At 39.1% G+C, this 13,008-nt stretch overlaps 1 protein-coding gene across 3 annotated transcripts in view; it reads left to right on the plus strand.

Annotated features, from left to right (window-relative positions):
* Nucleotides 1-13,008, plus strand: part of LOC126106353 (interference hedgehog-like) — a 672,512-nt gene that overhangs the window by 630,070 nt on the left and 29,434 nt on the right. For 2 of the 3 annotated variants that reach the window (XM_049912604.1, XM_049912606.1), the window contains exon 12: nt 6,451-6,664. In XM_049912604.1, the coding sequence (XP_049768561.1) occupies nt 6,451-6,664 (214 nt within the window). The remainder of the gene's footprint in view (nt 1-6,450; nt 6,665-13,008) is intronic. The other variant, XM_049912605.1, reaches the window with a different exon arrangement.

Consider the following 13,008-nt stretch of genomic DNA (forward strand, 5'->3'; position numbering starts at 1 on the left):
ACTTCTAGGTGCATTTCACCTGTCTTTATACAATAAGAAAAGCTGTCCAGATGAAATGTCACTTCTGTAAGACTATCAAACCCTAGTGCAGAGACATTACAACCTCTGACTATTCTGTAACTCTGCTGGAACCAAATCCTCCAATCTTCAGACTAACAGTGTACTCAGCAGTAGGACTACTCTTATATATTCTCCACCCTACCAACTATCAAATGTGAGACTTGTACCAGATCGGTAGGCACCACGTGAACACGACATTTACGTTGCACTGCTCACCGAGGCAGCCAATAGCAATCCGAGCCCAACTGCTGCAATGGGCAGCAGGTCAGGGTCTAACTGCACCAGTTCACTTTGGTGGGGATCGTACATCATCCCTTTTTGTTAAGCTTTTCCCTTTGATCTTGCTGTCCCTAACATGACAAAATTCAAAGGCTTCCCATTGCAATATTAGCTAGTTTTATGCATTATTCATCATGAGTTCCTGAGAGACTGAATGGAGGGATAAAGATGCCTCTCTCTGTATGATCTCAAACTGTGCCCTAAGCCCTCCATTGGCGTCTTGTATGTAGTGTCACCCCCACCAAAGTAACTTTCTCTGTTCCCCTTTTGTCTCCCACTTTTTGTCTTGCCCTAAATGCTGATACCACTGTACTCAATCTTGATAGAGACATAATAATACTTCTAAAGTGTAGGTCCATGAAGGTTTTGACACCAGTGATGCTCAGGCATGGTGTTAACTCTCCCAATTTATGTTATATATTCCCAATTTTCCAGTTCATCCCACCCAATTATTCCATTATTTCTCCTGATTTTTAGCTAATATCATCAAATCTAAGACATTTGTTTTCAAATTCTACCATTTTTTTTCTTGGCCAGTGGCCTGAAGTCCTTCATTGATTAATCGTTTTTAATCGATATACGGGTAGAAGTCTATAGACATCAGGAACTTGCACCTGACCAGTATATCTGTTGTTATTTTTCCTATTTCCCAAGCATTTTGTAGAATTTATACTTGTGTTGTGCTCTCTTTAGCATTGTGTTTGTGTCTTGTTATTGTGATGAAGAGAAGTCACTCTTGATTTAGTGTTTTCATAATCAAATCTTTAGAATGGATGGTTATGGGTGTTACTTTGTTACCTGAATCCCTGAAAGGCTTTGTTTTTGTGTAAGCAGTTATTTCACTTGTATCTTATTTGTCATATTCTTAATATTTTGATCTGGTGCTTTGTTTCTCATTATGGCAAAAAAAAGTATGTTTTCACAAAACAATGTTCAGAGCAGTTTCCTTGCGTAATTGACTCAATGAAAGATCCATTTTTTGCATTTTGTAGTCTTTTCCAATGTGACATTTGCATATTGTATGGCGAAAAAAGCAATGTTTCAAAACATATGAAAACAATATTTTCCCAATGCTTTCTTAAGTTTGTGAATAACCAAAAAAACATTCCAACCTAGTACTGATTTCTTGTGCTATGCTGCAGATGAGGAGCATGGGTAGCTAATGTTTTCATTGGAGTTTTTGTAGCAATTTATAGTTTTGCAACATTGTATGGAAAGAGAGCTAGTAATTTTGTGTTTTTCTTGAAGGCAGGCAAGTATGATAGTGGTTTAGAGATGTTTCTGAAAATGTTGTCCATTTACATTAATGCATTACCAGCATCTGCATGCTGATCATTATCTAACACAATCAGAACAACCAGGTGTTTCCTGGGTAATGGCTGCAGTGGCAGCAAAATTGGTAACCAGCTCTTCTGGAGCATCTACCAGTGTCTTGTTCTCCAAACACTTCATCTCTGTCTGCAAAAGGAAACCCATAGGAGGTCATAACAGATCTAAAACAATATTATACACTCAGCAGTTGGAACACCTTCTCTGAACATCACTAGCATCGAAACCTTCATGGATTGCTGGTGAGGAAATAGTGCAATTGTTGCGTAAGAAGGTATTTCTTTTTATCTCCTCTAAAGCTGCATAGTTTTGTGTAGGAATTTTGTTTTTTACATCCTATATACACATAGCAACTTTATCCTCAAAGAGCATCTCATTGTTTGATGGCACATTTGGTCCCACTAACTGTGTGTCCTCTTTGGCACCAGTCTGGCTGCTCTGTTGCAATCAAGTTCTATCTGTTCCCATGTCCTGAGCTCATCTTTCTATAGACAATAGTTCAAAAATTAAAATCTGTATTTGTGCAGCAGTCTTTAATGACGATGGAGTACATTATTCAGAGCTGGACAAAATAGGAAGATGTGGCAGATTAGTGCATATGGTTAAAAAGCACTGTTTAAAATGAAATAAGTTACTTAGTTTATATTTTTTCTGTTGTCTTCTCAAAATTTCTTTACCAGGAGAAACCCAGATTTTTGGTTGTTCGTGAATAAATTTTAGAACTAAAATGTATCAGAAACTTGTTCATCTTCATCAGTTACACAATTTATTGCTTCCACAAAAACTTCCAGCACCGAGTAGTAAAGCACTCCAACTTTCCATATAACACAGCAGAATGCAGCATTAGTGTACGCAGACTTTCGAACACTGACTTACCACATATCAAAAAGTTAAGACCAAAGTGACCAACAGAGCTCAACTTGCAATGCGAAGATATTTTTGTGTATATTTTGATCTTTACATCCAAAAGTAAAAGTTATATGTAATTAAACAATGGAAACTCCAGGTTGGAATATCAACAATGTAGGAAAAGACAGATTGCTGTTTACCATAAAGAAGACACATTAGGTTGCAGACAGGCACAATTGAAAATACTTACTTAAAGCTTTTGGGCACAGCCTTCATCAGAAAAAGAGAAATACACCCCATTCACACACACAAGCAACCACACCTCATGCACACATGGCCGCCAACTCCAGCATCTCTACCGGATGCTTGAGTTGGCAGTCATGTGCGCATGAGGTGTGTTTGCTTGTGTATATGAGTGTTGCATGTTTCTCTTTTGCTGATGAAAGCTATGCCCAAAAGTTTTATGTAAGTGTTTTTAAATGTGCCTATCTGCAATTTAACGTGTGTTCTTTATGGTAAGTAGCAATCTGTCTTTTCCTACATTGCTTATATGTAATTAATAATTTATAAAATGTACAGTAAGATGATTTTCAAATTATAATGCTAAACTGCGTAAATAATTTTGGTAGCAAAATATGTTTGACACAACTTTTAGTTTGATTCCTTTTTTGAAATAATTTGTTATTATATATTTTTATATTTGTACATATGTACAATAACACTCTGCAACTCATTTCATTATAACAAGAAATCAAAATTTTTATGACCTCAGGTGGATGCCTGTGCATCGAGTATTACATTTACTCAAGTGCAACGAGAAGTACGCTAAAAGAAAAAAAAAAGTACCCATGACCAGTTCCATTACAAAATTAAACTTGTCTCACAATTACATGCATTTTATTAGACTGACAGGCTTGGCTTGCCAGCATGCATAAACAGCACCATTACCCTCCCTTCTGTGTGTATGTTCTCAACACTCTACATTTTCCTGTTTATTATCCAATCTTCCAATAGTCAATTACTTTTTCAGCTTTGTCCTTTACCTCCACTGTTTGTTTCCTCGTCAGCTTACCACCAACTTCCTCTTGGTACCTCTGTTGTTGTTATTGTTGTTGTGGTGCACAGACTGGTTTGATGCAGCTCTCCATGCTACTCTTACCTGTGTGAGCCTCTTCATCTCTGAATAACTACTGCAACCTACACCTTTCTGAATCTGCTTACTGTATTCATCTGGTGGTCTTCCTCTATGATTTTTAGCCCCCCCCCCCCCCCCTCCCGGCCACACACGCGCACACACACACACACACACACACACACACACACACACACACACACAAACACAAACTTCCCTCCAATACTCAGTTGGTGATCCTTTGATGTTTCAGAATATGTCCCATCAACCAGTCCCTTCTTTTGGTCAAGTTGTGCCACAGTTTCTTGTCTCCCCACCTCTGTTCAGTACTTCTTCATTAGTTATGTTATCAACCCATCTAATCTTCAGCATTCTTCTGTACCACCAAATTTCAAAAGCTGTTTTTATCTACACTCTTTATCATCCATGTTTCACTACCATACATGGCTACACTTCAGCCATATACCTCTTCCAGAAAAGACTGCCTAACTCTTAAATCTATATTCGATGTTCACGAATTCCTTTTCTTCGGAAACACTTTTCTTGCCGTTTCCAGCCTACATTTTATATTCTCTCTGCTTTGGACATTATCAGATATTTTGCAGCCCAAATAGCAAAACTCATCTACTACTTTGTCTCATTTCCTTGATCTATTTTCCTGAGCATCACCTGATTTAATTCGACTATGTTCCATTATCCTTGTTTTTCTTTTGTTCAAAAATGGCTGAAATGGCTCTGAGCACTATGGGACTTAACATCTGAGGTTATCAGTCCCCTAGAACTTAGAACTACTTAAACCTAACTAACCTAAAGACATCACAGACATCCATGACTGAGGCAGGATTCAAACCTGCGAGTGTAGCGGTCACGCGGTTCCAGACTGAAGCGCCTAGAACCGCTCGGCTACCATGGCCGGCTTGCTTTTGTTGATGTTCAGCTTATATCCACCTGTCCATTCCATTCAGCTGCTCTTCCAAGCCTGTTGCTGCCTCTGTGAGAACTACAATGTCATTGGCAAACCTCAATTTTTTTTCCCATGAACTTTAATTTTTACTCAAAATTTTTCTTTGCTTTCCTTTACTGCTTGTTCAATGTACATATTGAATAATATTGGTGGTAGGCCACAACCCTTTCTCACTTCTGTTTCGACCACTGCCTCCCTTTCATGCCCTGTGACTCTTAGAACTGCTGTCTGGTTTCTGTACAGATTGTAAATAGCCTTTTGCTCCCTGTATTTTAGCCTTCAAAGAGAGTATTCCATTCAACATTGTCAAAAGCTTTCTGTAAGTCTACAAATGATTTTCCTTTCCTTAACGTAACTCTATTTCCAATTTTAATTTGAATCACAAAATGTTACGCTGACTGAGCAGTTTATGTTATTCAGCTTGTAACCTCATACACAGTACATGGATTACTTGTACTAGAACTTATCAGAAAGGAAGAAACATGAAACTACAGCTAGGGTGACCAACTCTTCCGTATTTCCTGGGATCTCCCGTATTTAGAGACATTTTTTCATAATCTCCCAGCTCCCGTATTTTCAGGCTCAGTGGCCGTTTATCTCCTAAGTTTAATTTTTTTTATCATGTACCGCTATGTAAAAATATTTTTCAATCATTTAAATTTTGCACACACTGTCAGATTGATGTGGAATGTGCTGAATTCATGTGACATGTGAATACTAGATGGTTATCTCTCACACTTGCTGTAGAAGACTTTTAAAAAATTGGGTGCCTATAAAAAGCTATTTTCAAAGCATAGATGAATCAGTCTGTCCTAAAGTTATGAAAAACTATTTTTTCAATGAAAATACAGAAGTAGAAACAATTGTTCAAGCTTATATTAGTTTTTTGTGAATATTGGAAATGTTTTCATTCAAAAAGCAAAGTATTTGGAGAATTCCGACCTTAGTATTATGGAATCTCATGAAGCTGTAAACTTACTAATTAGTAAAATTAGACAGAGAAAGGAAGATAGGTTTTTTGGTAGTGGTACTCATAAATTATTAGCCTCTGTTCTTGATTTAAATTTGAAGTCTAGTAGTGAGAACCACTTCATTGAATTCTGTGATTGTTTATATTCTTACTTATGTAGTAAATTTGATAATAGTTTAGAGTTTAATTCCACTATGTCTAAAAAGCGAATTGACATTCAATGACATGCATGAAGTTGTAGAATATCTTAAGCTGGATTGTATAAATGAAGATGAGTTATACGAGGAGTTTTGTAGTTCTAATGATGCAATTAAATGTGCTGTCTCTTTAGATGGTAATGTTAACCACAAATGGATACAGGTTTTTACAACTTTGAAATCAAATAATGTTAATTTTGAAAACTTGGGTAAACTGGTTTGTTTTGTTATGAGTATACCAGGAAGTAATGCTCACACTGAGAGAGTATTTTCTCTTATGAATAATAAGTGGACTGATGTAAGGAACAGAAGTAGCACAAACTTAATCAAATCTGAACTACAAGTTGCCATGAATTTTCCCTATTTGTGTAGTGAATTCTTTGAATTTGCTAAAAATAATGTAAAACTACTGGCTGAGGCAAAATCCGTTGCAAAATATGTATAAGTAATTGTGATGTGAAAATAAATAGTCTACTTTTACAAATTCTGCTTTGATTTTTGGCGAAATTTTGCTGTGCTATTAATCTCCCTTGTTTTTCATTTAGAAAAGTTGGCCACTCTAACTGCAGCAGCAGCAGACATTGCAAGTGTAAAATATTTGGATGCTTACACTCTATTGCAGTTTACCTGCAGAGACAGATTAAGTACAGTGGAAGTGGCACTTTTTCAGCAGTCAGAGCCGGCAGAGCTGGAAGGCTTCTACATTTACTACCGGCCAGCGAGCACGGCCGGGGACTACTTGCACGTCACGGTGGAGGACCCGCAGGCGGACACGTTCGACGTGGAGCACCTGCAGCCCGACACCACCTACGAGGTGAAGCTGCAGGGCTTCGTGAAAGAAGCTGCCTCAGCATTCAGTGCCATCCTCACCCAGAAGACTCTGCGTAAGTGTCCCCTTTTGCAGGTGTTCACTGAGCTATTGTCAGCTGCAGTATTCTTATTCTTGGATGCAATGACTTACAGGGTGGTGCACGAAATGTGTCTTGATTGTGAACACAATCTGAAAGGAACATAGACTACAATGAAGAGCCATCCGTGGAGATTTGTTCTAACTCAGCACATGCTCAATATGTCCACCATTTCATTTCCTAACTTCCTTCAAACGAACACTGAAGTTAGTGATTACCCTACGGCACATGTCTTCTGTAATTTCACTGCGAGTTTGAAGAATAAGTCTTCTGAGCTCCATTAAATCACGTGGACGTTTCGGGAAAATGTTTTCCTTCAGGTACCCCCAAAGAAAAAAGTCACACGGATTGAGGTCTGGACTATTGTGGGGCCAATTTTGTCCGTCATTGAAGTGACATGGAAACCTGAGTGAAATGATCCGCATGTCGAAATGCTCTTGTAAAAACTCCAACACAGTGTTTGCAGTATGTGGCCTTGCTCCATCTTGCATGAACCACTGTGTGTTGAAGGGCAAGGCAGTAGCAAGAAGCTGTGGAATGAAGCTATTGCAAAGCATGCTCAAATAACGCTCACTGTTCACAGTTTCTTCAAAGAAAAAGGGTCCAATAAGTCCGTGACTGGAAATTGCTGCCCACGCTGTAATCCTCGGAGTATAATGTTGTCGTTCGTGAAGCACTTGTGGGTTTTCAGTGGCCCAAAAGTGTATATTTTGTTTGTTAACCACACCGTCTAAATGAAAATGCGCCTCGTCTGAAAACCAAACGTTGTTGAGAGTTTCTTCCCCATCCTCCGCCCACTGAGCAAACAGTAGTTTCTGCTGCTTGTGTTCTTCATTGAGCTTCTGTGCACAGGTCATCTTGTATGGGTACATATGGAGGTCACTTTTAAGAATGCATTGAACAGAGCGTCTGGATATTCCCAGTTGCACTGCTGCCTTTCTACACGATTTGCCGGGACTTCTCTGTACAGCAACTCGTACCGCTTCAATATTCTCCGGCGAACAAACAGGCTTAGGCCGAGGTCGCTTCACTTCCAATACTGTTCCTTCCTTTGCAAATTTATCGTACAACCTGTGGATGGTCTTCTTGCAAGGGTCCCATTGTGCATTAAACTGTTGTCAAAAATGCCTCTGAGTCACAACAAGGCTTTTCGTTTCATGAAAAAGTAACACAATTGCCGATCATTGCTGTGTCGTCAGTCTTCCATTGTCAGCCATTGCTGCTTATTAGTCTCCTAGCAGCAGTATCATGAATTACACATCATTTCGTAACTCATTTGTTTTTCCAAGCTCTGCTGGTACTGCTGTAGAGATCCCAGCGGGATATCTAATGTGTGTCGTAAATTGTGAAAGAAACAATTGGTAACACATTTCGTGCGCCACCTGCTTATCTTGTAGAGGAAGCTAAATCCCACTGAAAGCAATTTTTTTAAATTTATATAATCAATTCTGAAACTTCCAGTTTAATCTTTGGATGTGCCCTTACGTAAGTCCCCAACAAGTGGCTGTCATGGACTGTTCCTCTTCAGTTCACTTCCTACTTACCGGCTATTAGGATATAGAGATCATTGCCTGGATGTTAATTTCTGCAGTTATCAAACAAAATCTGAAAAATTAATGTTTGGGGCTTATATGGTGCTGTTAAGTAAACAACATTTGAAATACATTGCCAGAAAACATGAATGAATTATTACACCTGGAAAGACAGCGTCCATTTTGATCTGGTGATGGCATATGCCATTTGGGGGACAGTAGATGTACTGATAATGGTTTCAGCATTGTGTGCCAGCAGATAGTGTAGTGGCGTTGCTACCAGAGTGCCATCTGTGTCTACCCTTTAATAGGAAACACTTATGGTCAGAAGGCCCAGTGTGGTGCAAAGATCTCAAGCAAGCAGGCAACCATATCATGGAGATGCACTCATGTCACCTACAGCCAACTGAATGACTTGGAAAGGGGTCAGATTTTGGTCATCTTAGTCGTGGGCTGGTCCTTCCAGAGAATAGTCTCCAAAGCTGGATGTGCTGCATTAGTTGTGCAACAGTGCTGGTATAGATGGTCACATGAATATTCTGACACCCATAGATGAATTTCTGGACTTCCATGACTGCCAGGATCATCATATTGTAGGGGTAGGAGTGGCAGATCATACAGCTACCACATCTCAGATAAGAGAACTTGTGAACCCAGATGTGTCAACACAAACTGTTGCAAACTGGTTATTAGCAGTGGGACTTTGGGCACATGCACCTTTAGCTCATCTTCCACTTGCACCACAGCATCAACGTGTATGGCTTGACCAGTGCCATCGGAGGATCACTTGGAAGATAGAATGGCATGTCACGGTTTTCAATGATAAAAGCAGATTCTGCTTGCATGCAGGTGCCAGTCATTTACAGGTATGACATAGACCTGGTGAACGCTGTCCCGTAGACTGCATTCGTCCGGGACACCCTGTCCCCACACCAGACCATGTCTGGGGTGCGGTAAGCTACAACTCTCGTTCACCTTTGGTGTTTCTGTATGGCAAGCTAGATAGTGCTCGATATGTCCAGAATGTTGTTAGACCTGTTCTTTTCCTGTTCTTGCAACAGGAAGGTGCTGTGTTGTTCCAACAGGGTAATGCTCACCCAGAAACTGCCTGTGAAGCCCAGTGTGCTCTGAAAGACATGCAGTAATTTCTGTAGCCAGCACGATCTCCGGACTTGCCTCCAATTGATTACGTGTCAGATAAGATGGACGAGAAGTGACTTATGCAACTCATCAACCAAAATCCCTTGCAGAATTACATGAACGGGTCAAGCAGGCATGACATGACATTTCCTAGGACAGTATTCACCCTCTGTACGGTTGACTGCATGCCATAGTCCGCACCCATATTGCCGCCTATATAGTAATTTTTGTTGTATTTATCTGCAACTCAGCATCTCTGTTATATGGTGAGTACATTCCATCCTGGATTTTCCTATGTTGTAATATGAGTGCTTCAGCAGGGGGTCTATAGGTTGTACCTCCGAACCATTTGTGATATTGATCTGTGTATGTAATAATTTCTTGTACTCCATATGCACCATTGCAACAACAAATCATGAGTGAACTGGAAATCTCTAAAAGGGTGTGCAGTGTGGCGGGGTGTAATTTTTGCCATCAAGTCTGGTTGTACTGCTCTCTTGCAATAGTTCCACCTACCTCAGTACAGCGTCAGTTCACCATCCCGCGGCTCTGCAAATGTAGGTACTATTAGTATGTCAAAAAAGCAGCATTGATAAAATGCTGCCTATACTTACATTGCAAAGTCCGTGTAAATCTAGTAGCCAGCTGTCCTGTAAATATCTTATAATAATTTTCGGGCGGAAGGTGGTTGCGTCATTCCTTTAGTAAAATGTCAAAATTATAATACAAGTCTTTTTATTTCCTTTAGCTCACAAAAAAAAGTCTGCCATCAAGTCCAAGGCCACTGTTCTCAGTTAACAGTTTGTGCAGTCCAGATCACATGCAAAGCAGCCAGAAATATACATAAGTCTGACCCGAATAATTATGTGATTTCACAGTTACAGTTCCGCTACTAATTGTGAGTTTCACTCTGGATTCTTTTCAGTGGATTTCTTTAACAGAAAGTACTCGCCAAATATTCCATATATGAATATGAAACATGCTACATGGAATTTACTCACAAGCCAAAAGTTTACATGCGGCCAACTTTCCAACAAAACAATTACAAAACTTCCAGCTTTCAACAAACTGTTCAAAAATCCAACAATCTAGGCACAAGAAACCAATTACTTCTTCATTTTACACATAATAAAGACTGAAATGTTCAACGTGACCTGCACATCCAATAGCTGACTAGTGACTCTCCCAGATGCTGCTTCTTCCTCAGCATATCCATCTAGCAGTGCGTGGGAACTGCTTAACTCTGATTGGTCGATCATTTTGGCTGGCCAGTCAGAAGAATTGTTCGAGATCTTTCTCGCACCAAAACTGGCCTTCACCAATCATTATTCACAGATGCATTTATGTCATTCCAACATGCAGATACTAATATAACATTTAATAAAACCAAATGAAAAGAAAATTAATCTTGGAATAAATTTAGAATATGATTTTACTTTCAACTGTTATTCTGGCTGCCTCCTTACAAAAGCAAGTACACTTAGACATACATCATTAGCAAAGTGGGCACAAAAATCTTTCCCACGCTATGATTACATAATGTATTGCATAAATTTAAGCCAAGGATTGACATATTAAGAACTTGATATGTTTATCTTTGTGCCGTATCTCCATATTTATCTTTTTTTATCATTTTTGGAATCAGTAATTGTTGTGTACATAGTTCCATGTAGTCAGCGTGTACACAACTTTCCCAATAGACCGCGCCCCGCTAAGCACAACAGCGCAGGCGCAGCACTCGTCTGTCTCCACACTACGAGATGGCGCTGCCTTAGAGATGGACCAAATTCTGCTTCTGCCGATCCGCGTATTAATATGTAACGCAGCCAATGAGATTGCTGCTAACGTAAAACCTTTTCTCCTCACGGATCACACTCACGCAGTGATACCTGAATGCGCGAGGTATTATAACGAGTGTACAGACCTCCGATTAATCAGTCTGCATTAGTCTGCATTTGTCTGTACCAGTCTATAGTCAAGTTTCAGTCTGCGCCTAATAAGATTACCATATTCCTGTACATAGCCATGAAGATAAATGACTAGACACTTTGTCAAGTATCAGAGATATGTGAGAATAAGATTAACGTTCCAAGACCAAAGGAACTTCAGATTGTCCATTGTAAACAGCATCCAGAATCAAGTTACATAATATCTATGCCTTTTTATTATTTTAATAAATGTGTGTGAAAATTAATGAAGTTCTGTTTAAAGTTGGTCACCGTCAGTCTGCTACTCTAAGCGTGCAAGTGGCATTTCTGTCGTCTGACCTAACGGCAGAAGATAAACACGCCACGATAAGACCACGAGACATATTGATGACACTCGCCTACTTCGTTAGAGCGACAAGTCAAATAATCTGATGGTGTGTGTACCGAAGGTCTTACAGTACGCACACCACAGGAATGTACCTAAAATGAATTTATAATCTGAAACCTAGGTTGTGCTGTAACCATGATAAAATTTGTGAAACAAATCAAAAAACAGTGTTTGTTTAGTTAATTTACAATGTTTCACCAAGAACCCACAGTTTATTCAATTAAAATTTCCCATTAGATAAGCATGGAGGTCACATTTTGAGATATTTTTAAAAATACCACATTATTGTAATGATTACTGAAAGATAATGTCTTCTGCGCTAACCATAGCCCTACACTACATAGAACTCAATATCAAATCTCACACTATCAGCCACAAAAAGAAAGAGAAATGGAGAATTAGGAACCTCGTAACATTTAGTATAGTATAACAGTTATTAAGTTTGTTGCATGTTTACACAGAGAGTAACCATGTGGAGTCATCACTAAGGTGTGTGTAGGGGACTTATGACCTAAGATGTTGAGTCCCATAGTGCTCAGAGCCATTTGAGCCACTAAGGTGTGTGTTTCCATCCGTCAGTGGTTGTTTGATATTTGGATGTTAACATGTCTGATATGTTCCTCCCACCACATCATATATAGATTATGTTCACTACACTGTCATTTTGTGGAGGTGGCCATAAAATCGGATGGTAGTAAGTCTTATAGGCAAAGGGGAAAAACAGGTTGTATTCCAAATGCATTATGGGGATAATATGCCGAGTTTTGGCCATAGGTTCTGGAGTGAGTGTTTACCATAATATTTTGTACAGTAAAACTTGCTCAAAACGGGAACACATGGGACTGAAACAATTTTCCAAATTGGACAAGTTTCCGGATTACACAAAACTCATTAGCCTACATAAAATTGGGCAGGTATCATGCACAAAAGTATAAATTTGTAATTATGCACATATTTATGTACCTTCACCCCTGCACAGTAGATGTTCATTTACTGTATATTGTACAACAGAACACTAGACTGTACAGAAATTGATAAATAACACAGCATTTCTGTATTGTTGTACATACATTTTATTCTTGTGTTTATTTTCCTTACATTTCACTTTTTTGCCTCTTTTTTCATGTTCAGATATGTTTATTCTACACAATTTTTTGCCTTATGAAGCATTTCCAACAGCTTGGGAGGATTTGTGTGTGCTGCAGGCACGTTAATTTTTTTAGGGCTATCATTTTGCTCCTGTTCTTCTCCCTTTGTTTCTTTCCCGTTCATCTTATTTTGCGGATTTCTATTAAATATGTTGCTGAAGTAGAGTGAGTTGACAGGAAGCTA

This window comes from Schistocerca cancellata, chromosome 10 (genome assembly GCF_023864275.1).
Source record: "Schistocerca cancellata isolate TAMUIC-IGC-003103 chromosome 10, iqSchCanc2.1, whole genome shotgun sequence".
NCBI classification, from domain to species: domain Eukaryota; kingdom Metazoa; phylum Arthropoda; class Insecta; order Orthoptera; family Acrididae; genus Schistocerca; species Schistocerca cancellata.